General features: G+C 44.1%; 1 protein-coding gene across 2 annotated transcripts in view; it reads right to left on the bottom strand.

Moving 5' to 3' along the window:
• Positions 1-22,503, bottom strand: part of LOC146859549 (CD5 antigen-like) — a 756,734-nt gene that overhangs the window by 470,427 nt on the left and 263,804 nt on the right. For both annotated transcript variants that reach the window (XM_085650246.1, XM_085650247.1), the window contains one exon: positions 7,951-8,268. In XM_085650246.1, coding sequence (XP_085506372.1) covers positions 7,951-8,268 — 318 coding nt within the window. The remainder of the gene's footprint in view (positions 1-7,950; positions 8,269-22,503) is intronic.

Below are 22,503 nucleotides of genomic sequence, written 5' to 3' on the forward strand. Positions count from 1 at the left end.
GTTTAAAACTAGATGATATGTATTGTCAGGTTTTGATAGGGGAAACAAAGGATTGTTCATTGGTGAGGTGCATGTTTCAATGACCCCTTGGTACTCAAGTAGATCTAAGATCTCCCTGACCTGTTTTTTAGCTTCTTGCTTTATAAGGTATTGCCTCTGAGCATTTGGTGAAACTTTTAACAGGATCACATGGTATGTTGAATCCTCCTCCCATCCGGCATGATTTTTATACAATGCTGGTGCTAGAGCTACTGCCCACTCCTGTGCATATGTATGTTTAAGGTGAATGGGAACATGGTCGGAAAATGCAGGAAAAATTATACTTTCTCCCCTGGGGCACTCCAAAACAAATGCTAGCAGCGAAACTTGTTCTGCTAACAAGAAGTCATACCCAGATGACAGGTTCTTCCAAAAGAGACCTTTTATTTTTATTTTCATGGGCAGTCCGCCATCTTGCTCCTCCGACCGTCCATTCAGCTTTTCCAAAGACCGCTCAAGCATCATGAATACATACATGAATATAAAATGCATTTACAAAAGTGTGCGTACTCCTACGATGCATATCTAGATGTACCTAAGTGTACCTAGCATGTGAGTAGGTGTGAAAGCCAAGAATCCCTCTAGGATTAGCCTAACCCTATTACCTGAATAGAGAGAGTGTGGGACCCCGTCCTGGTCTCGAGTTGGACACCCCGCAAGGGTTGTTTAGACCACTGTCAGCTGGAGCGACTGAATGCAGGAGCCTCAGCGTCTCTGGTCAGTGTGTCGGCCTGGAAGTCTTGGTTCCCTCTGTCTAATGTTAGCAAAAGGTGCTGTATTTTTACATAAAGGGGCAGATTTACAAGAAAGTGACGCATCTGTAGAGATGCGTCACTTTCCCTGCGCCAACTTGCCAAATCCTTGCGTCACCATGGATGCGCCGTATTTACAATACGGTGCACCATGGCGCAAGGATTGACAGATGCGTCAGAATTTCTGACGCATCTGTCAATCCTTGCGGAAAAGTCTCGCATTGCTGGAGTCGTGTCGCAAGCACGACGCAACTCCAGCAATGCTCAGGGCCGCCCTATGCCTAACATGCTGCGTCAATTCTTACGCCTGCTTCAAGCAGGCGCAGGGTTTTGACGCAGCATGGACGTAAAAGTGACTCAGTGAAATCTTGTAGATTTCACTGCGTCACTTTTACGGGGCTTCCTGCGACAGAACGCCCACCCTGCATACATTAAACCTGAGGCAGGTTTAATGTGGCGCAGGGCTTCACAACGTGACGCATCTCCCTAGATGCGTCACGTTGTAAATGGGCCGCAGCTTTTACGCTACCGCTGCGTCACAAAAGTGACGCAACGACGGTGCAAAAGTGACGCAAGGGGCTTGTAAATCTGCCCCAAAGTATATAGAGTTCCTTTTTCCCTTGTCCCTTGTGTTAGCACTTGTTGGGTATGAGGATGACATATGGGATGAACCGTGTATGTAGATGTTATGCAGGTGGATTGACGCCCCTGCCTGGTTTCCAAGAACCCTCATGAATGTTCATTCATACTGTATGAGCACATTGGAGATGTTATAGGAGGCCTTTGTTTGGGAAAAACCCTCCTTCTGTACCTAGACCACAGACTAGATAAGGTTCAACCCTCAGAACTCGTTATTGTGTAGTATAGGGAACTAATGTAAGTGAAAGAGCATGCTTATATAGGGCATCTAAGATCAAGCCTATATTAGGGCATCTGTATGAAATATAACACTGCAGACACTGGAGGCTCCCCAGATGCACCTTTCCATTACACCACTCTGACGGCTTCTCCATCAGTGCACCTGTTATCCATGGTGTCCCTACTCAGTAGATGTACACAAATTCACAGTGTGGAATGGTGAGGTCTTGTTACATTGTTTAACCCGTTCGCTGCGTGCGTCGGCCAATGGCCGTCGCGAGCACTACCTCTGTAGTGCTGCGCACGTCCGTTGGCTGACGCGGCCCCACCCGCACACGGAAACGCCTGCACTGCGGCTGATTTTATGCCATGGTTAACGGGTTAATGCATGTAGTTTTTACATATTTTTATAGGTTCTAATTTTAATTTCCCTGTGACCATATAACCGTACTGTTGAAAATATGATTCAGTGATTTATAATATGAGAAACCTGGAAAATACTCAATAAACAGACTCAAACAAAAAAATGAACCATCACAATCCTTCCCAATGGTCTGCTTCCTGTTCCAAGCCTCTCACTAGAGTCTTGCAAATGTCTTGCAAGAACGTAAAAAAAAGAAAAGTACTTGCTTTATATGTTCCATAGAACAATACATAATTCATTTTTCTAGCTTAGTCAACATGTCTAATGTTCTTTTTTCTTCAAATTTACAGGAAAACACTGTAATTAACGTAATTCTAAATAAACAATCTTGCTAGTATGTTGTGAAAGCGAAACAGGAGGTGCCGCTCCCTTGGAGTCCACAAAGGTGATTGTGCCTCCAGCTCCAGCAAGCGTCTCGCGAGAGCCATCACTAAATCACTATTCTATTATAGACTTACATTAAATAATAAATGAAAACATGATAAAGAACTGTATATAATAGATCACAATGAAATTTAGAACTCTATAATCTCGCAAGTGTCCTGCGAGCATCTCACAAGAGTAATGACACCTTAAAAATAGATTGCTGGTAACGTGTCTTGATATGAGAGATACAAGAACTGAGCAAATACACTATCTATACTTAAATATAGAAAATGTATCTGTTTAATACTCATAGATATTTTAGAAACATTTTGCAAACTGTGAACCATATCCCGTTAGGTTACAATAAAAAAAAGCATTCTTTCAAAATAATGTCTGCACACTTATAATATTATAAAGTCTTTCTATCGTATATAATCTTACTTAACAAATTGATTTACTTTTTTTTTAAACTTAGAAATTCACAGAAAAAAACAGGTTAAAATAACAATATAGTTGAGGGTAATAAAAAGATCAGTTTTCAATTAAAAAAACACCTTAGCAATTCACTGGAAAAACAAAGGTACAAAAGTAATGTTATATTTAGGTGAATTTCTCAGTGACATCATAAATGTTTTTAACTAAAATAAACCACAGAAATTCAGCAGTTATAGTTAGCAGCCCTATCTATAACATGTGAACCCCGCCATGTACTGCTTTGACCCCACATGACATCACTGATGATATGTTCTATGACACAATTTATGACATCACTGTTGATTTTTAATTCAAAATGCTAATGTTGTCACTGAGAAAATCACCTAACCATACCAATAGATGTAACTGGAGTGTATGAATAACAAGCTTTCTGTAAATAACTGGTCTAACTGGGTCACATTAGGTGCACACACATTATAGTTTGTGCACATATCATAGAGTTCTCACATAGTTTTAATTGTTTCATCATACCGTCACCTTCTCCATGGTCAGACCTCCGGAGTCCAAATGTTCCCAATAACCCAGGACAAGGGCATTACCATGGATTGTTTCGTAGAGGTCATGACATAACCAACCATGAAGTATGGAAGTAATGAATCATTTGTTAACTTATAGACTAATATTCCCTAAACATTCCAAGAAAATGAATGTCCTAAAGGGATATGAAGCAAAGACTGAAAGAGAGGGTTAAAAACAGACTGAAATAGAAGAGACGGAGAACAATCTTTCATGAAGCATAGATTATTTGAGCAGGTGTAGAACCTCTGTAGCAGCCTATTGTAACCTTACCTAGTAACGGAACATGAGGGCAAACTGTTGTGTGTTTTTCCTTATTTCTACTTTTTGGGCACTCTTATACAATTCATGTATTCATTCAATATACATTATATAAGTTTACCTTCGACACAGTAGAACTGTCCAGATGGATTGCCAAGTGCAAACTCAAGCTCAATGAAGACAAGACTGAGCTTATGATACTGGGTAATAACCTCAGTAAGAAAGTTCCAACTCCACTGCCTGATTGTCTGGAGGGACTCCCCACTCTTAAAGGAGAAGAAAAAGTGTCTCGGAATGTGGCTAGACTATAGTCTTACCAAGGAGTGCACAGCAAAAAAACTTGTGGCAGGCTGCTTTGGTATCCTTAGACTTTTCAGAAAGGTTTCAAACCTGTTCCCTTTTTTAGCTAAAAAACGAATTGTCCAGGCCCTCAGCATCTCTCGCCTCTATTGTGGAAATGCTCTTTACCTTGGGTCACCTCAATATGTGATGATAAGGCTACAGACCACATGGAATACGGCTGCTTGGCTTCTTATGAATCTTCCTAAGCGATACCAAAGGGGATGATGGATGGAGCGTTTGAGCAAATCAAACACTCACCCCCAGTCAACTGATCTGGGTTTAATCCATGATCCTTCTTTAGCTCACTCCACCACCTAAGTTCAGATATGGCCATATGCAAATTAGTCTGACCCTGTGCCTCATGGGAACAGTCCAGCCCGAACTGCCAAGCCATGTCTTCCCTGGACCGGAAACAAGCATCCTGGAACTGGTTTCGGGTTCATAACCCTCATCAGCCAGGCTATCTTGAATCTAGTGGCAAAGTGAGCAAGGGACCCCTGCCAACTTAGAGCGAACAAAGCGATACCAAAGGGGATGATGGATGACACAGCAATGCATACTTTCAATAAAGGAGGGCAAGCTTAAACACCTGATCCAAAATGCTTATTTTAACACCGAATCCTGCCTGCTGTGGTGACAGAATCTGCGCGACTTCAATCCATTCTTGTAACTTCATCAAAACTTGTCCAGCAAAGACTTTTTGTAAATTGTTTATCAAGCTAATAGGCCTTTAGTTAACTGGGCAGCCTGTGTCTCTCTTTTCAAACACAGGAATTATTTCTGTCCCTCTCCAACAATCGGGAATCCACCCCTAGCTGAGATTGCATTTGACAACAGATTAACATATCAAGCCGAAAGCTTGGGTTCAGCTTTATAAAGGTCTCCCGGTGTGTAATCTGGTCCATGTACCTTTTGGGATTTTAAGCTGTTAACAGCTAAAAGGGTCTCCGCCAAACTAAAAGAAATCTTAGTGCAAGGTCCGCAATCTAGTTCAATAGGTCGTAGCTGGGATCCTCCTGATTATAAGTTAAAGTAGGTTCCTCTTGCCTAACTGTTGAGTAAAGTGCCGGAAAATTTCCTAGCATTTATCAGGTGAAATATGCTAATGCCTTGAACTTTGATGCCCTATATTCTAGGCCTGGGCGGTAAATTCCGTTCCGTTCGCGGAATTTGCGAAATTTGGGTAATTTCGCGTTCCTCGGAGAACGCGAAATTGCAAGAAAATCTACGTTCCGCAACTTCGCGAAATTTTTGCGTGTTCGCGTTCTCAATATGCGTGTTCGCGAGATATTTCACCCCGAGCACGCAAACAGCGATCGCGAACAGGAAAAAAGTATCGCGAACAAGCAATTCCGCGTGTTCGCGGAATTTCTGCATGTTCGCGGATATTTTTTACCGTTTCGCGGAGATTTGCGTAACGCGATTACGCATATTCCGCCCACCCCTACTATATTCCAGTGAGTAATAATTGACTAAAAAGTATGGTTGTCTCTGACTTTGAGAGCCTGGAGCATGTCTTTCCACCTGTTCTCCTCCCATTCTCTCTTGACTTTGTCTGGCATTACCTTATGCCTCTGACGGGAAGTCACAAATTCATCACAATGACGTCCCCTGGCTGCTGTGTTCATAAACCTCTGGGCCAGCTCACATTCCTCTGAGAACCACTTAGGATCTTTCTTAGGGCACTTGAACTATCTCTTTTGTTCCCTATAAAAGATCTATTGAAAAAACATTTATGAATATTTAAGATAATGAAGGATCCACACTCTCAATGTCAACACCAGACATGAAATGTAAGAACAGATGATATGTTTCAGCTTGTGTTTTTGATCTGACATTACACTAGGCCAGGAGATCGTTCAGCCATTATTATCTATAATGGGTTCAGGAGCCATCGCAAGGTTAAATGGAGGTGGTCTATTAAACTCTGTCCCTGATAAAATAGTAGTGAGGGGATAGTGATTACTATTGTCACGTTGTCAACCTTCAGGTCCCTTAATGATGACCATAACTTTACGTCTAGTAGGATGTAATCAATGGTACTGCTCTGTCCACCTCTCCTGAATGAAACTGCCCTATTTATATCAAGAGGAGTTTGCCCATTACATGCCCTCAGACTCCGGCCAACAACTACTGAGGCCACTTGTAGGGCAGTGATTATAAAAGTACGATGTGGGCTCCCTATCAGATTGGGGATCCAGCAGTATTCTGTCTCTTCTTCAGTTACCAAATTAATTGTTGATGAGGACTCAAAAGAAATGTTAAAGTCACTTACAACAAATATTTTAGCTACCTCTTGATATAATTCAATCAATTCATCCAGCATGGTCAAAACTGGTGAATCACAGTTGGTGGGCATTTGACGTGAACAAATGTTCAACAAGATCAAATACATGCCCCTTAAAAAATTAGTTTAATGCCCATTATATCTAGAGAATCTACACTTAAGAGCTCTTGAATACAAGCAACATCATTTTTTACTAGGATCAACAGACCTCCCATTCTCTGCCCTGAATTTGCTGGAGGGATTGCTTCCACACTGCAGGCAGTAAATGCATCCCGGAATACCTTCTTGTTAGCCCAGGTATCCTGAAAAAGCCATACATCATACATCCCCACGAAATCTATCCAGTCTTGGTCATCCAATTTGGCTTTTACCCCAGTTACATTCCACGAGATCAAGGAAAGGTCAGTTCTGAACACTGGTGCCTGCTGAACAGGAGATTCAATTCTTTGTTGTCCATGGATGAATACACAAGTTTTAATTGTTGTTGTTTCAGAATGGGTCATCTCTGTAGGGTCAGTAGTTGCAGAATTTACTGAAGAGACCATCTCTGAGCTGTCAGCTGCTAGCACAAGCTCTCTTTCATCCCTGTTTAGTTGTTCATAACTCAGTCAATCGATTTCATGAAGATTGGAGAACCCTTCACTGACAGGCGTGGTTTGAGTACTTAAGGGCTCTGTCATAAAATTAATATGTTCTGATTGCACCTTTGAATCTATTGTCTCTTGAATTTGTGTTGTTTTGGTGTGGTTATTATTATTACATTTTACCCTACTATTCCAATTTTACATTTTTATTGCTTGGTGTTTTGACTTCACTACTCTTTTGGTGCTGCAGAAATATTTTGCTCCATGAACTATACTTAGCCTCCCTACACGTTGCCATAGCAGCCAGGGGGCTGAGCTGAGGTCGGCAGTCACCAACCCGGCGTTCTTGTGTGTGCTTCCTTGAGAGGAAAGGTGTTCCAATAATTCAAAAACAAATACAATTTATTGTTGACTGTCTCTGTCAGGATTATTGATGATGATGGATTACCTGATACACATAATCTCCTGCTAAAATGTGGAGATTTGTGGGTTAAGTAAGATGTATGTGGCCGCATTTAAAGGTGGACCTATACAAAACTAACACAAGGAAGCCAAGCGAGATACTGGCTGGTGTCTGGTTTGGGTTGAAAATGCTGTGGTTGTGTGGATTCTGTGATACATTTTCTAACCACACAAAATGTTTAGGCTATGCCTCAAGAATGAGGACTGCATCCCAGTATTAACAAACCTCTCTGCTATGATCTTTCCGAAAAGACCTCTAGTCTTGAAAAAAAATAATCAAAATGTAATTTCACTATAACAGTGTGATCTGAAAATTATGTACTAATGTCTACATTCCTCCCAACTTAAACCTGGGTTCACAGCCTCTGGGTACACATCAATCCTCTTCACCACCTTCTCTGTGACCAGCCTTCCTCCTCGAGCCTACTCTCCACACTGTAATGCTCTCCAGTGTAATGTGCAGCACTCTGTTGCTTTGTTGTTAGGTTTGCTTTCCAAGATGCAGATGCATTGGTCACAGTTTGTACCAGGAAGTGAGATCTCATAATATTGCTTGTTTCTTACCTGTGCAGCGCACTCCTGCAGCCTTTGTGGTGTCGCAGTCCTGAGGTACCTTAGTAATGAAGGGACACTCTGAGAGCCGGCGTTCACTTCCCTTGCACTGTACATCTGTTATCAGTACTGGTTCATTAATATTTCGAATAAAGGAAGATCCGGTTGTTGTTGAAACTGGAATTCCACACCCCAGCTCTCTACAGACCACTGCAGCATCCTTCATGTCCCACTGGTGGTTACACACTCTTCCCCATGTAATGGTTTCAATCCGCAAAAACCCAACACAGGGATCCTTGTAATGCGTCAGTATAAGCTTCCTGTAGAAAGCTGCAGAAACATTAGAAATGCAAATCGTTACATTCTGTAAACCCTGTCACTGCCTAGATATTTACAAACTCCTGTGCCAAAGTTTTTGCTAAAATATAAGCATTTGAATCCTCCAAGCATGGATGCACACATTACACCCATAAAAAAGTACATTTTTCATTACCTTCAGGGCTGCCTGCTGGTGTGTAAACCCCTCAATAATATGTCTTTGCACTCTTCAGTTTTCCTCACACAGGAACATATCTCTGCCCTGGCATGACCCAAATCAGAATTTGCCTGGATCCTCAGAGTGTGGGTTTCCATGTGTTTGAGCAGGAAGCCACACTAGACACCCGGGAATGTTTTTTTTAAATGAGGCAAGTTCATAGGAGACACCAGTGGGGTAACATTAGCTCCAGGGGGCCCCTATGGCACTGTGTTCAGTCAGCGGACCCTTGGCCTGAGAGCACCTGACGGGTCTAAAGCATGGGGGGGGCGTCACGTTACACCAACTAGGGAATCCTGCACTATTTTGGTTACGGAGTCTGCCAACACTGAGGGTACCTACCAACAGCAGACATTTCCACACACTTGCAGAGTGGAATTGATGCGGATGGTGCTCACAGAAGCCAAACACGTTATGTGATACAGAATTCTTGTAATTTTCAAAACTACGTTTAAATATATCACACTTTCTTCACTTTTGAGTGACATAAAAGTCCAGAAACTCAAGCAAATGCCTCCCATCAAATATTCCTTATTTTTTTCTGCTAAGAACAGTACCTGCATGTGTAAGAGGGCCTCTTGCATGAGGTAGGAATATACCAAAATAATGACCATCTCAACACCACATTGAAGTATACTGACTTCACATTGCCACAGATTTGATATTTTCCTGTGTGTTATGATACACCTGGATGTGCAGAAATGGACACTGGTTGGATAACTTCTCAGACTAAGAAAAAATCAAATCACCATTGAGCTCCTCATTGGGGCACAGATGTGGGTGGGTGTGACCCAGACAGGAGTCCCTCTTGGTGAATTCACTCATAGAATTAGAAAACCATACATTAAATTACATATCATTTCCAATCTAAAAGCACCCGTCCCATGAGGCACATAGAGATTAAAGCCCTTGCTCCACTATATACTACAGTCTCCTTGTGTCAGTTCTCAGGATTCTCATGGTGAAGCTCTGTTGAGACCCCCCTGACAGGTGGCATAGTGGGACAATCCATTTCCGGTGCACAGCAGAGTATGCGCTGCAGAAAAACAGCCCATGTTCCAACTTCTCATATTTGAGTTTGGATGCCGGACAGAAGGCTACTGGAGGGTTCAGTGCAGAAACGTTTAACCATTTATATCTAAAAAAAAGCTCAAGTTCTGAAATGTGTTTGGAGTTGTGGAATGTAGGCTCCATCATCGTTAGTTGCAGGAGTACATTATATACAAGTATATGACAATGCCTATATAATCTACTGGCGGTCGCCAGTAGATAGTTATAGTGAGGACCTATTTTCCATAGGAAATCCGCAACAATCTATTCCCAATAAGTCTGGCATCGGTTGACGAATCTTTGTGAAATTTTCAAAACTTTTGGACAGCTCCGGTCCGCTCCTATCCTGAAAGTTTCGTGGTGATTCGTCAAGCGGGAGCTGAGAAAAAAGGGGGGTCCCAAAACGCGTTTTTCCAATGCAATTTCCCATAGGACCTGTTGACGCAGCTACAGCCCGAACTGCTGAAAGGAATTACACCACATTTGGCAAAGAGGTAGCCCTTGGTTCACACTTGTGCCTTTTCGTTAAATGGTATAAATCCGTTCAGTAGTTCCTGAGATATTCAAAAGTAAAAAGATAGATATATCTAGGGCCGCAGATCCTCCCGAGCACGAGCTTTATGCTAATTGGCTGCCAACACTCTGAATCAGGAATTGTTGGCAGCCATCTTGTGCCTCGGTAGAACCGAGGCACAAGAAAGCACAAAAAAATCACAATCGCGGTCCGCTCCCGTATCCCGCTCCCGGAAAAAAAAAAAACGCGGACTCCCGTGCTTCGTTTACAATTAGCCCCCAGGGGGGCCAAATCCCGGGGGCAATATTTTATAGTAATTGGGGGCCCAGAGGGGCCCCCCAGCCCCGGAGATCGCCACCCCCCAGGGATTTTGTGAAATATGTGGGGGGGCTCTTAGTCCCCCCAGCCCGGGGACCGCTACCCCATGGGGTTTTATTTACATATTCGCGGGGGGGCTCATGGCCCCCCGCAGCCCCGGAGACCGCCACCCCCGGGGCTTGTTTAATAAATAAAATACCTGTGTGGGGGGGCTCAAGCCCCCCCACACGCCCCAGAGACCGCCACCTCCGGGGGCACTACATTTTTAAAATAGGGGGTCCGTTACGGACCCCCAAGCCTCGGGGACCACCACCCCCCGGGGCTTTAAATTAAGTGGGAGGGGTCATCGCAGTCCCCCCCTGGAACCAATGATGGCCCTGGCAACTGCCAGGTCCATCTGGAGGTTCCTGGTGGGCTAGTTGGCCCCCAGGGGACCTCAGGATTGAAAAGGAATTAATTCCCCAATTTAAAACACGGCACAGGGCGTGTTTGCAGACATGGCACCTCAGGCCCCGCCCCCTTCCTTCACCATTGTGCAAACGCGCCCTGTGGCGCGTTTTAAGTTGAGGAATTAATTCCCCTTCAATCTTGAGGGTCCCTGGGGCCCAACTAGCCCACCACGTACCTCCAGTATGCGCCAGGGAGCTGCGTTGCAGAGAGGTGTTCAGAGGCCACGCCCCTTTTCACACCTCTCTGCAACGCAGAACTGTGGCGCTTACTGGAGGTACCTAGTGGGCTAGTTTGACCCTAGGGACTTTCAGGATTCAAGGGGACTTAATCTCCCAACTTAAAATGCGCCATTGGGCGCGTTTACACACTGGTGAAGAGAGGGGACGGGGCTTGAGGTGATGTGTGCAAACACGCCCTGTGGTGCGATTTAAGTTGGGGAAAAAATTTCTCTTCAATCCTGAGGGACCCTGGGGGCCAAGTAGCCCACCAAGTGCTTCCAGGAAGTGCCACTGCTCTGTGTTGCAGAGAGGTGGCACAGGCCGTGCACCTTAACATCTCTCTGCTACGCAGCTCTGTGGCGCTTACTGGATGTACCTAGTGGGCTAGTTGGTCTCTACGGACCCTCAAGATTGAAGGGGAATTATTTCCCCAACTTAAAATGCACCACTGGGTGTGTTTGCACAGTGGTGAAGGGAGGGGATGGTTTAGGAAATTGGCTCTATATATACTGGACCGAAGTAAAATCAGCCAAACTATGAATTCCGATTTACTCACTTGTTATCAGGAGAGACCTCAGTGCTGCATGTTTGAGCCCAGTACTGATCCTGAAAAGTAATTCTAACCGTACTTACCAGTAACTTCAATTTCCTTCCATAGGATATCATTGCCTGCTTTTTGCTGGAAAAGTTTCAAAGTGTTGATTTTTTAAACTTACAAATATTCCTCTCAAATCAGCCGAACTACGAATTCCGATTTACTCACCTGTTATCAGGAGAGAACTCAGTGCTGCATCTTTTAGCCCAGCACTGACCCTGAAAAGTAATTCTAAGTGTACTTACCAGTAACTTGTATTTCCTTCCATAGCAATCCATTGTGTGGTTTTCAGCAGAAAAGTTTCTAAATGTGGAGTTTTGGGACTTACAAAAATTCCTCTAAAATCAGCCGAACTACGAATTCCGATATACTCACCTGTTATCGGGAGAGACCTCAGTGCTGCATCTTAAAGCCCAGTACTGATCCTGAAAAGTAATTCTAACCGTACTTACCAGTAACTTGGCTAATATTGACTAGTTTCACTTGGAAATTCTTCTAAGTGTGGAGTTTTGGAACTTACAAATATTCCTCTAAAATCAGCTGAACAATGAATTCCGATTTACTCACCTGTTATCAGGAGAGACCTCAGTGCTGCATGTTTAAGCCCAGTACTGATCCAGAAAAGTAATTCTAAGCGTACTTACCAGTAACTTGTATTTCCTTCCATAGGAATCCATTGTGTGGTTTTCAGCAGAAAAGTTTCTAAGTGTCGATTTTTGGAACGTACAAATATTGCTCTAAAATCAGCCGAACTACGAATTCCGATTTACTCACCTGTTATTAGGAGAGACCTCGGTGCTGCATGTTTAAGCCCAGTACTGATCCTAAAATGTAATTCTAACCATACTTACCAGTAACTTGAATTTCCTATTATAGGTTAACATTGACTGGTTTCACTTTGAAATTCTTCTAAGTGTTGAGTTTTGGAACTTACAAATATTCCTCTAAAATCAGCCGAACTACGAATTCCAATTTACTCATATGTTATCAGGACAGACCTCAGTGCTGCCTCTTTGAGCCCAGTACTGATCTTGAAAAGTAATTCTAACAGCACTTACCAGTAAATTGAATTCCCTTCCATAGGATATCATTGCCTCCCACCCCTGTTCCTGTTCAACAGTACTTCCGTGAGTCATTGAGCTGACGAGCTCGTGGATAAAGCACCCGCATGCCTGTGAGAGGTACCTGACCTGAGAAAGATGTTGGCAGCCTAATGAGCAAACCCCAAATTTCAAAGACTGTAATCTCTGCTGATGACAGGTAAAGAACCTGAAACACGTATCTAGAGATCTGCACTATCTGTGCCAACTGTGGCGAAACACTCGAACACTCTTGAAGCGAGCAAGTAACCGAAACTGCATTTACCACAATGCCAGGGGCGAACCTTGCTGGGAGGTGAAGCGGTGTGCTCCCACCCCTGTTCCTGCTTAATAGTACTCCCGTGAGTCATTGAGCTGACAAGCTGGTGGATGAAGCACCCGCATGCCTGTGAGAGGTACCTGACCTGAGAAAGATGTTGGCAGCCTAATGAGCAAACCCCAAATTTCAAAGACTGTAATCTCTGCTGATGACGGTTAAAGAACCAGAAACACGTGTCTAGAGATCAGCACTATCTGCGCCAACTGTGGCGAAAAACTCGAACACTCTTGAAGCAAGCAAGTAACCGAAACTGCATTTACCACAATGCCAGGGGTGAACCTTCCTGGGAGGTGAAGCGGTGTGCTCCCACCCCTGTTCCTGTTTAATAGCTCTTCAGTGAGTCATTGAGCTGACGAGCTCGTGGATGAAGCACCTGCATGCCTGTGAGAGGTACCTGACCTGAGAAAGATGTTGGCAGCCTACAGCAAACCCCAAATTTCAAAGACTGTAATCTCTCCTGATGACGGTTAAAGAACCAGAAACACGTGTCTAGAGATCAGAATTATCTGCACCAACTGTGGCGAAACACTCAAACAATCTTGAAGCAAGCAAGTAACCAAAACTGCATTTACCACAATGCCATGGGCGAACCTTGCTGGGAGGTGAAGCAGTGTGCTCCCACCCCTGTTCCTGTTTAATAGTACTCCCATGAGTCATTGAGCTGATGAGCTCGAGGATGAAGCACCTCTATGCCTGTGAGAGGTACCTGACCTGAGAAAGATGTTGGCAGCCTACTCTGCAAACCCCAGATTTCAAAGACTGTAATCTCTACTGATGCCAGTTAAATAACCAGAAACACATGTCTAGAGAGCAGCACTATCTGCGCCAACTGTGGCGAAATACTCGAACACTCTTGAAGCAAGCCAGTAACTGAAACTGCATTTACCACAATGCCAGGGGCAAACCTTGCTGGGAGGTGAAGCGGCGTCCTCACACCCCTGTTCCTGTTTAATAGTTCTCCAGTGAGTCATTGAGCTGACGAGCTCGTGGATGAGGCACCCCCATGCCTGTGAGAGGTACCTGACCTGAGAAAGATGTTGGCAGCCTACTCAGCAAACCCCACATTTGAAAGACTGTAATCTCTACTGGTGACGGTTAAAGAACCAGAACCACGTGTCTAGAGATCAGCACTATCTGCATCAACTGTAGCGAAATACTCAAACACTCTTGAAGCAAGCAAGTAACTGAAACTGCATTTAAAACAATGCAAGGGGCAAACCTTGCTAGGAGGTTTAGCGGTGTGCTCCCACCCCTGTTCCTGTTTAATAGTAATCCTGTGAGTCATTGAGCTGATGAGCTTGTGGATGAAGCACCGACATGCCTGTGAGAGGTACCTGATCTGAGAAAGATGTTGGCAGCATACTCAGCAAACCCCACATTTGAAAGACTGTAATCTCTACTGATGACGGTTAAAGAACGAGAACCACGTGTCTAGAGATCAGCAGTATCTGCGTCAACTGTGCCAAAATACTCGAACACTCTTGAAGCAAGCACGTAACTAAAACTGCATTTACCTCATTGCCAGGAGCGAACCTTGCTCGGAGGTGAAGCGGCGTCCTCCCACCCCTGTTCCTGTTTAATAGTTCTCCAGTGAGTCATTGGGCTGACAAGCTCATGGATGAAGCACCCGCATGCCTGTGAGAGGTACCAGACCTGAGAAAGATTTTAGCAGCCTACTCAGCAAACCCCAAATTTGAAAGACTGTAATCTCTACTAATGATGGTTAAAGAAACAGAAACACTTGTCTAGAGATCAGCACTATCTGCGCCAACTGTGGCAAAACACTCGAACACTCTTGAAGCAAGCAAGTAACCAAAACAGCATTTACCAAAATGCCAGAGGCGAACCTTGCTGGGAGGTGTAGCGGTGTGCTCCCGCCCCTGTTCCTTTTTAATACTACTCTTGTGAGTCATTGAGTTGGTGAGCTTGTGGATGAAGCACCCGCATGCCTGTGAGAGGTACCTGACCTGAGAAAGATGTTGGCAGCCTACGCCGCAAACTTCACATTTGAAAGACTGTAATCTCTACTGATGACGGTTAAAGAACCAGAAACACACTTGTAGAGATCAGCACTATCTGTGCCAACTGTGGCGAAACACTCGAACACTCTTGAAGCAAGTAAGTAACCAAACTGCATTCACCACAATGCCAGGGGCGAACCTTGCTGGGAGGTGAAGTGGTGTGCTCCCAACCCTGTTCTTGTTTAATAGTACTCCCATGAATCATTGAGCTGACGAGCTCGAGGATAAAGCACCCTCATGCCTGTGAGAGATACCTGACCTGAGAAAGATTTTGGCAGACTACTCAGCAAACCCCCCATTTGAAAGACTGTAATCTCTACTGATGACTGTTAAAGAACCAGAAACACATGTCTAGAGATCAGCACTATCTGAGCCAACTGTGGCAAAACTCTCGAACTCTCTTGAAGCAAGCAAGTAACTGAAACTGCAATTACCACAATGCCAGGGGCGAACCTTGCTGGGAGGTGAAGCGGTGTGCTCCCACCCCTGTTCCTGTTTAATAGTACTCCCATGAGTCATTGAGCTGACGAGCTCATGGATGAAGCACCCGCATGCCTGTGAGAGGTACCAGACCTGAGAAAGATGTTGGCAGCATACTCAGTAAACCCCAAAATTCAAAGACTGTAATCTCTACTGATGACGGTTAAAGAACCAGAAACACATGTCTAGAGATCAGCACTATCCGCTCCAACTGTGGCGAAACACTCAAACACTCTTGAAGCAAGCAAGTAACTGAAACTGCAATTACCACAATGTCAGGAGCGAACCTTGCTGGGAGGTGAAGCGGTGTGCTCCCACCCCTGTTCCGGTTTAATAGTACTCCCGTGAGTCATTGAGCTGACAAGCTCGTGGATGAAGCACCCGCTTGCCTGTGTGAGGTTGTGAGGTACCTGATCTGAGAAAGATGTTGGCAGCCTACTCAGGAAACCCCACATTTGAAAGACTGATCTCTACTGATGACGGTTAAAGAACCAGAACCACGTGTCTAGAGATCAGCACTATCTGCACCAACTGTGGCGAAACACTCAACACTCTTGAAGCAAGCAAGTAACCGAAACTGCATTAACCACAATGCCAGGGGCGAACCTTGCTGGGAGGTGAAGCGGTATGCTCACACCCCTGTTCTTGTTTAATAGTACTCCCATGAATCATTGAGCTGACGAGCTCGAGGATAAAGCACCCTCATGCCTGTGAGAGATACCTGACCTGAGAAAGATTTTGGCAGACTACTCAGCAAACCCCCCATTTGAAAGACTGTAATCTCTACTGATGACTGTTAAAGAACCAGAAACACATGTCTAGAGATCAGCACTATCTGAGCCAACTGTGGCGAAACTCTCGAACTCTCTTGAAGCAAGCAAGTAACTGAAACTGCAATTACCACAATGCCAGGGGCGAACCTTGCTGGGAGGTGAAGCGGTGTGCTCCCACCCCTGTTCCTGTTTAATAGTACTCCCATGCGTCATTGAGCTGGTGAGCTGATGGATGAAGCACCCACATGCCTGTGAGAGGTACCTGACCTGAGAAAGATGTTTGCAGCCTACTCAGCAAACCCCACATTTGAAACACTGTAATCTCTACTGATGACGGTTAAAGAACCAGAAACACGTGTCTAGAGATCAGCACTATCTGCGCCAACTGTGGCGACACACTCGAACTCTCTTGAAGCAAGCAGTTAACTGAAACTGCATTTACCACAATGCCAGGGGCGAACCTTGCTGGGAGGTGAAGCGGTGTGCCCCCCCCCCCCTGTTCCAGTTTAATAGGACTTCCAGGGGTCATTGAGCTGACAAGCTCGTGGATGAAGCACCCGCATGCCTGTGAGAGGTACCTGACATGAGAAAAATGTTGGAAGCCTACTCAGCAAACCCCACTTTTGAAAGACTGTAATTTCTACTGATGACGGTTAAAGGACCAGAAACACGTGTCTAAAGATCAGCACTATCTGAGCCAACTGTGGCGAAACACTCGAACACTCTTGAAGCAAGCAAGTAACTGAAACTGCAATTACCACAATGTTAGGGGCAAACCTTGCTGGGAGGTGAAGCGGTGTGCTCCCACCCCTGTTCCTGTTTAATAGTTCTCCCGTGAGTCATTGAGCTGACGAGCTGGTGGATGAAGCACCTGCATGCCTGTGAGAGGTACCTGACCTGAGAAAGATGTTGGCAGGCTACTCACAAACCCCAGATTTCAAAGACTGTAATCTCTACTGATGACGGTTAAAGAACCAGACAAACGTGTCTAGAGATCAGCACTATCTGCGCCAATTGTGGCGAAACACTCGAACACTCTTGAAGCAAGCAAGTATCTGAAACTGCATTTACCACAATGCCAGCGGCGAACCTTGCTGGGAGGTGAAGCGGTGTGCTACCACCTCTGTTCCTGTTTAATAGTACTCCCATGAGTCATTAAGCTGACAAGCTCGTGCATGAAGCACCCGCATGCCTGTGAGAGGTACCTGACCTGAGAAAGATATTGGCAGCCTACTCAGCAAACTCCACATTTGAAAGACTGTAATCTTTACTGATGACGGTTAAAGAACCAGAACCATGTGTCTGGAGATCAGCACTATCTGCGTCAACTGTAGCGAAACACTTGAACAGTCTTGAAGCAAGCATGTAACTGGAACTGCATTTACTACAATGCCAGAGGCCAACCTTGCTGGTATTTGAAGCGGTGTGCTCCCACCCCTGTTCCTGTTTAATAGTACTCCCGTGAACATGGAGAGACCTCAGTGCTGCATCTACTCACCTGTTATCAGGGGAAACCCAGGGCTGCATCTGTTAACCCATCACTGACCCTGAAGAGTAATTCTGCCCGTACTTACCAGTAACTTGAATTTCCTTCCATAGGCTAACATTGACTGGTTTCACTTGGAAATTTTTCTAAGTGTGCAGTTTTGGAACTTTAAAATATTAATCTTAAATCAGCCGTACAAATACCGATTTACTCAACTGTTATCAGGAGAGACCTCATTGCTGCATCTTTCAGCCCAGTACTGATTCTGTAAAGTAATTCTAACACTTATAAATTCACCCAGGCACTCTCCTTGCAGTACTCTAATCATTCAGTCAGTATCCAAGTACTCATGCAGCGAGCCAGGCATTAGCACATGGACTGCCTCAAACCCCTATCCACTATGCATGCAGTATCCTAACTAACCAACACACTTATAGTTCTGCACTTATACATTCAACAAAAAAAACAATATTTCAGTTTCAATATTTCAAAAAACATTTTTATTTTCATTTAAATTAAAAATATATAATGTAATTTAAAATTAAAATATGTAAAAATAAACAGTCAAAAAACTGTTAAAATCAGTATAAAAAATACATATAACTATTAACATATTTAAAAATTATCATTTAAAAAACCTTCAAAATTCACTGAAAAAACCATAGGTTTTAGACATGTTGTAGTTAGGAATTAGCATTTAAAAAACCTTAGAAATTCACTGAAAAAACAATAGGTTTCAGGGCTGTTATAGTTAGCTGGACATTTCACTCGTACAAAACCATTGAAATTCCTCCGTTATAGTTAGTTCTCCTAACTATAACTCGCACGCCCGCAATCCACTGCTGATGATATCACATATTACATCTTTCATGACATGGTCAGTGACGCCGTGCTGCGTTATTTTCAAAGCACAGAGATGCGACATATTTACAAGAATATGTTGCATGTCTATGCTTCCCCTGCGCTGACGCAGAAACTGCAGCCATGCGCCGGTGCAGGCTCCCTTGCACCATGGTGCAAGGATGCCTGCGTGGTGGGGAGATTGTTCTTGTGCAGGAAGGGACACCTTCCTGCACAAAAACAATCACAAGAGGCTTTTTCCTCTTTCAGTGTGTGCTGTAGCATGCAGTACGCACTGAAAGAGGAAAAAATGAAGAGAAATGAAAACCTTTCTCCTTGTTGTGGCTCACAACGCCACCTCTAGGGTGGCGTACCATTCACACACATCTCCAGAGTTACGATTTCTCGTAAATCAGGAGATGTGTGTAGTTCAATGAGTGTTGAGTGGGAACACCCACAACAACACCCATAGAATACCCCTTCAACGCACAGTGCTGCGTGTGAAGTGGCTGTATTTACGAGGAGAGGAAAAGTCACGCAGGGTGGCTTTTCCTCTCCTTGTAAATATGGTGGAGCCCCCTGCGCCACCAGTATGTCATGAAAAGTGACATAGTGGTGGTGCAGGGGGCTTGTAAATCTGCCCCAGAGATGTTAAGGAAATTAAGGGTAAAACAGACAAAGGGAGTGAGACAGAAACAGAGACAGAGAGCAAGGATCTGAGAAGGAGTAAGGCAGTTAGAATGACTGAGACATATGGAGACAACGAGAGAAACATGGTTGAAAAAATAGTGATGGAGGCAGTAAACCTAGGGGAGTAGTAGAGAAGGAGAGAGGGAGTTACGAAAGAGCAGTAAAGCAAGAAGAGAGAGGGAAGAGGAATGAGAAAAGCAGAGTGAGGAGAGGTGAAGAAAAGGAAGCATGAAAGTGAAGGGGTGAGAAATACCGATATTTTAAACTTACCTGACCAACAAAATAACTTAATTAGAAATAAATGGTTTTTTTAATTGCAAGTAAAATGGATTACATTTCTTACATTTTCTTTCAAGATCTGAAAAAAAGAAAAAAAGTATTAATATTCTAATCATGATAACTTTATTTCGGTCGCGTGACCATAAAAGTACAATAAAATATATACAGGTACAGAATAAGATCATAAATAGAAAAATGTTTGTTTAAAAAACAATTATTAAACAATGAGTTATCATGGTCAGTTAATAAGAAAATAAAAACTGATAAGACATTACTATGGATTAATAAAACTCATTCGTCTCCTCCACATGGCAAATAGGAAACGTGAAACTGCATAGACAATAAGTGGGTTGGTACACATTTTCTGAGGCCCAATATTTTGCACGAAGGGAAAAGCCAGCATTTTCGGGTCATGCTACATGCTGGACAAAAGAACAAAATGTGCACAACATCTTCTTTGCATGATTTACATATTGAGCAGTTGGCCTCAATCGATTTTCCCCAGCTTGATGTAAACACCCCGATTGGGAGGCAACCATATCTTAACTGAGTATAAAGTTTTCTCGCCAGTGGGGGCTGTACTACATCCAAAAATACTTCCAATTTAGGTTCAGTTTTCATCAGTAGAAACTCGGAGGTCAGCCTGCCCAGAGAAGCTATTGGAGTTAAAATTAATATTCAACAATACATTTTATTAAACAGTACATGTATTTTCATATTTTGCAAAGTAATCTTTTGCCCTTTTTTTACTGTTTTCAGAATGTATTGAATTTCACTGAAAATAGTGATATCAATTGTATTCATCATTTAACAGCGGGCAAAAAAATAAACAATCTGAAAGATTGTTTACAAAAGCCCTGAATGTATCCTCACTAAAACATACCTTGATAGAAATGTCACATATATATTAAAAATACCTTCTAAGAACAATAACTATTTGCAATAAATAACGTCTGTAAATCTTGTGGCTTAAGCACATACACCAAAATAATATCTGTCAAAGAAGTCCACAATTGTTACATTTACCTTTCCATGAGGCCAAATGGTAATTTTTAAATCCTTTTTAAGTGAAATATCCAATCTTAATCCTATAAAATTGAAATATTGGTTTCTTCAGATGTTGGAATTTGTATCTAATATTTTGGTTTTAGAAAAATTAAGTAACAATTTGGTAAATCATAAGGCAAACGTTGCTTGAAAATCAATTTAGAATCATTACACAGTGTCCATCCTTTTTCACATTTAAGATAAACAGTGTATGTTGGACAGGCATGGGAGTGGGAAGTGTGGAAGGAGCAGGGGTAGGGGGTGGGACGTAGCGCTGCAGGAGACCCACTGCTGCAGTCAGTGTGGAGTCAATGGACATCAGCAAGTTGCGTTGGTCAGCCTGCGATGATAAAATGCCCTCCAAGTATGCATCCATGTTGTTTAGCACTCGGCTGTGGCCATGGAGGACATTAAGCATCGCAGCCTGACCAACCTGCAACTGCCGCTGGATTTCCACAGACTCGGCATTGGCGGCAGCAGTGGAGACAGGGGCAGGGGGTGCGGTGCCTGGCAGGAAGGAGACACGTGGTGACCGAGCACGCTGGGAAGGGACACGAGCAAGTGGAAGGCGGGTGATGTCAAGGGAGGGGGCGGGGAGAGATGTTGTGCTGCTGTCAGCTGGTGGAGCAGCCTCCGCCCCCTCGGAGAGCTCAGCCTCGGACCCGTCAGCTTCATATTCAGTGGTGGCACTGGACAGGTCCTCCGGCTCACTCCCCTCCGCCTCAGTTCCACTCGATGTGCCAGCCAAGATGTCACTGCTGGCACTGGTGCTCAGTCCCTCCGCACGGTCTGTGCAGGTGTCTCCATCCGTGTTCCCCGACGATGCTGTGGGCAAGGTGAAGAGACAGGAATTAATCATACACCTGTATACGTATGTCACATGAGTCCAATCTACATAGGTTACAGTGCATAGCCTGAAAAGAAAGATGAGTAACATCTACAATACAAGGTACATATGTAGGCCCTGCAACACACAGTTGGTTGACCCACCATGCCACTGAGAAACTATGGAGAGCATGACACAATTGCAAATGACATGATATGGATTTGGACAGAGGAGCCAGGCTCTGGGGACAAGCCAGCACTGCATCTGCACCACACAGCGTTGCCGTAAATAGGGATGAGCAGGGACAATATCCATGAACTTGAGGCACATGCTGCAAAGGTAATACTGAAAAACATGCCCACCATGACTGGGTCACTGCACCTTGAGTGTATGTCCAGACAAACATCACACACTGGCCAGACCTAGCAAGGAGATTTCAGGTTTTGACATGTAGGCCTTGCCCGCACCAACCACCCCCTACATGAGACAATTTGTTGAGACACAGGAAGCACTTACATCTCTTAGTCTGGGTGAAATACACATGGGCTGCAAGAAATCCAGATTGGACACAAAATACCCCAGGTGCGCCTGTCCAAATATATCATGTACAAATGGGCATCATCAGATAATTGTAACAAGACACACAGCCACTGGCCACCGTGAGTATGAACAATGAAAATCAGGTCAGGCTGTACAGTGGACACTTGTAGTACATTTTACGTCAATATACATGGTGCCAGGGGACAATGGCACAGAGCACAACCTATGCTGTAGACACTGAGAGTGTCCACATTTTGTGATGACACACATGACACCTAGGAAAAGATGCCCCAGGGGACAGTAGTGGCCACACAACTCCATGGTCCTGAATGGTACTGACTGCAACACACGCCACCATCCCTGCACTCTGCGTATCGCACACTCATGCACATCATGTCACAGGCCACAACATAGGACATGCGTGCTGTAAGGCATTACACTTGAGAGACATACTCCCATGTGTGGACTCAGCATCAGTGCCAAC

This window comes from Triturus cristatus, chromosome 3_2, assembly GCF_964204655.1.
Source record: "Triturus cristatus chromosome 3_2, aTriCri1.1, whole genome shotgun sequence".
Lineage (NCBI taxonomy): Eukaryota > Metazoa > Chordata > Amphibia > Caudata > Salamandridae > Triturus > Triturus cristatus.